The 2,439-nt window shown below is 50.0% G+C and overlaps 1 protein-coding gene across 1 annotated transcript in view; it reads left to right on the top strand.

The window, feature by feature from the left end:
- LOC106812223 overlaps positions 1–2,439 on the top strand; it is a gene marked incomplete in the record, with an annotated part of 50,441 nt that overhangs the window by 38,646 nt on the left and 9,356 nt on the right. The window contains 2 exon segments of the mRNA XM_014816055.1: positions 822–908; positions 1,317–1,481. Coding sequence (XP_014671541.1) covers positions 822–908; positions 1,317–1,481 — 252 coding nt within the window.

Genomic DNA, 2,439 nt, shown 5'->3' with positions numbered 1-2,439 from the left:
CAGTGCGGCGTGCGTGCGTGCAGTTGCGTGCGTTTGCATTCGTGCGGTGCCGCGGACCCTGTGTGGTGGATGTGTGTGTGTTGTGTGCGTGCGTGCCGTGCTTCGTGCCGTGCGTGCGTGCGTGCGTTGCGTGCGTGCGCTGAGGTTGTGCGTATGCCGTCTGCCATCTTCGTGCGCGACCGTGCCCTACCTTGTGCGTTGTAGTGTGTGGGATGTGGGCTTTCGTACTTGCGATGCTGTGCTGGGTGCTTGGGGTGTGTGGTGTTGTGCCGGACATGGGGAGACGGTGTTGTGTGCAGCCTAAAAGTGAATCGTGTGTGGTGTGGTGTGTGTCCAGGTGCAGGCGCTGTGATGTTGTGCTGTGTGACGGAGAGTTGTGTGTGTGAATAAGATCGAGCCGAACCAAGTGCGCGGAGCCGAATTTGAATAAGGCGTGGGAGTTGGCGTGCAGTCAAATGCAAAGTCAGTGTACCGGCGCTTTGCGTTGCAAGCGCTGCCGTGTGTGTGTCCATCCAGAGCCATGATGTGAGTGTGTGCATCACATTGTTAACATTTCACTCGGCACTCTCTATCCACGTGTTGACACTCCGCGTCGTCTAACACTCGCCAGATGGACGCCTGTCACGTTAGAACCTCGCTCCCACAGGTTTAAGTCGTGGAGCGATTACGTCGCGGTCTACTCGTGACATTGTGGGTAACATCTTGCCCTTGGGCGCAAAACGCATACGCCTATCCACCGACGACCCGGTGTAGGTACGTGTAGAGAGGGGGGAGTAGGCAGCGCAGTATGTGGTGAGGTAATGTGTATACTGTGTTTGCAGGCACCCGAGGGAGAGAGTCAGCCCAGCACCGAGGTGGACCTCTTTATATCTACAGAGAAGATCATGGTTCTCAACACAGACCTGCAGGTATGCACCTATCCATCCCTCCCTCTCTCTATCCACCACATCTTTCCTCTAACCATCCCTCTTTCCTATCCACCCCTTCATTCTCCTATCCACCCCACCCTCCTATCCATTCATTTCTTTTATCCACCTCACCGTCCTCTCTATCGCACCCTGTCTCTATCCACTCAACCCTTCTCCTATCCATGTTTTTCTCTTGTTGAACAGCTGTTCACTTGTTACTTGCATGAGATAATGATGACCACGCGCTACGCACGATATCTTACATCGCTGAGTTGTTCACTTGTTGAATAGTTGTTCCCTTGCTAAATGTTCGCTTGTTACTTGCAGGAGATAATGATGAACCACACGCTACACACGATCTTCATCCCTGAGTTGTTCACTTGTTGAATGTTCGCTTGTTACTTGCAGGAGATAATGATGGACCACGCGCTGCGCACAATATCTTACATCGCTGACATAGGGGAGCTGATCGTCATCATGGCGCGACGGCGCGTGATGACCGACGAGAAATCCGGCAAGGTCGTCGTAGGTCAACAGGCAAAAATGATCTGCCACGTGTTCGAGTCAGAGGAGGTGAGTGCCAGTAGGGGGCGCCGGCGTAGGTGCTTCGTCCACCCGCGGATCTCTTACGTTAAGCCAGGGGCCCATTGTCAGAAACAAAATTAGTCTTTACATTAGTCTTAACAATAACTTGTTCTCCTAGACCGATGACAGAAACATGGTAATGTTACGAGTTTCTTGTACGCAGTGTATAGAGGTTTGCATGGTCTACGAGAAAAGATTAACGTTAAGACTCGTGCAGAGACTAAGTTTGTTTTTGACAATGGGACCCTGATATACACGCACTTGTTTTTCATCATGAATGTTTCGATTTATGTGCTGCAAGTGACCATCAATTTAATGTTAATCAGGTCCATGGTTCTCCCCACCTTAGTGGTAAAACTGTTACAGCTAAATGGCACTAGCAATGCAAACGTAATTTTTTTGCCAATACAAAAAACGCAAGTAAATATTCTGAGCCCCCCTCCATGTGCTAAATTGTAAGTAACCCACACTGCTGTGCATGTTTACTCCACATACTGAACATACACACAAGCACGCGCGTGCCATATTCATGCACTGCTACCCATAGACATGCACGCGATGTTTACCTCTGACTAGCTACTATAAGCTTGAGCCATTGTTCTGCTCACCCGAGTGCCTGAGTAACGTGAGCGTGCCTATACACCTACGACTGTGTCTGCCTGTCTGCCTGCGAGGGTGGGCATGAATTTGCTGCTAAACTAGTGAGTGTTCCTGGCTCTAGTGTTCTGCGTCGTCTGTTGTCCTTATTGTCATCTGCAGTTGTTCCTTGCTGCTACATTCTTGTCTGTTGCACGTGTTCCTATCATCTGCAGACGTTCCTATCATCTGCACATGTTCCTATCATCCACAGATGTTCCTAACTGCACATGTTCCTATCGTCTACAGATGTTCCTAACTGCACATGTTCCTATCGTCTACAGATGTTCCTAACTGCACATGTTCCTAT

The sequence above is a fragment of the Priapulus caudatus genome, unplaced genomic scaffold (assembly GCF_000485595.1).
Source record: "Priapulus caudatus unplaced genomic scaffold, Priapulus_caudatus-5.0.1 Scaffold622, whole genome shotgun sequence".
Lineage (NCBI taxonomy): Eukaryota > Metazoa > Priapulida > Priapulimorpha > Priapulimorphida > Priapulidae > Priapulus > Priapulus caudatus.
The sequence above is the reverse complement of the archived record's forward strand: the minus strand, read 5'-3'. Positions and strand labels throughout refer to the sequence as shown.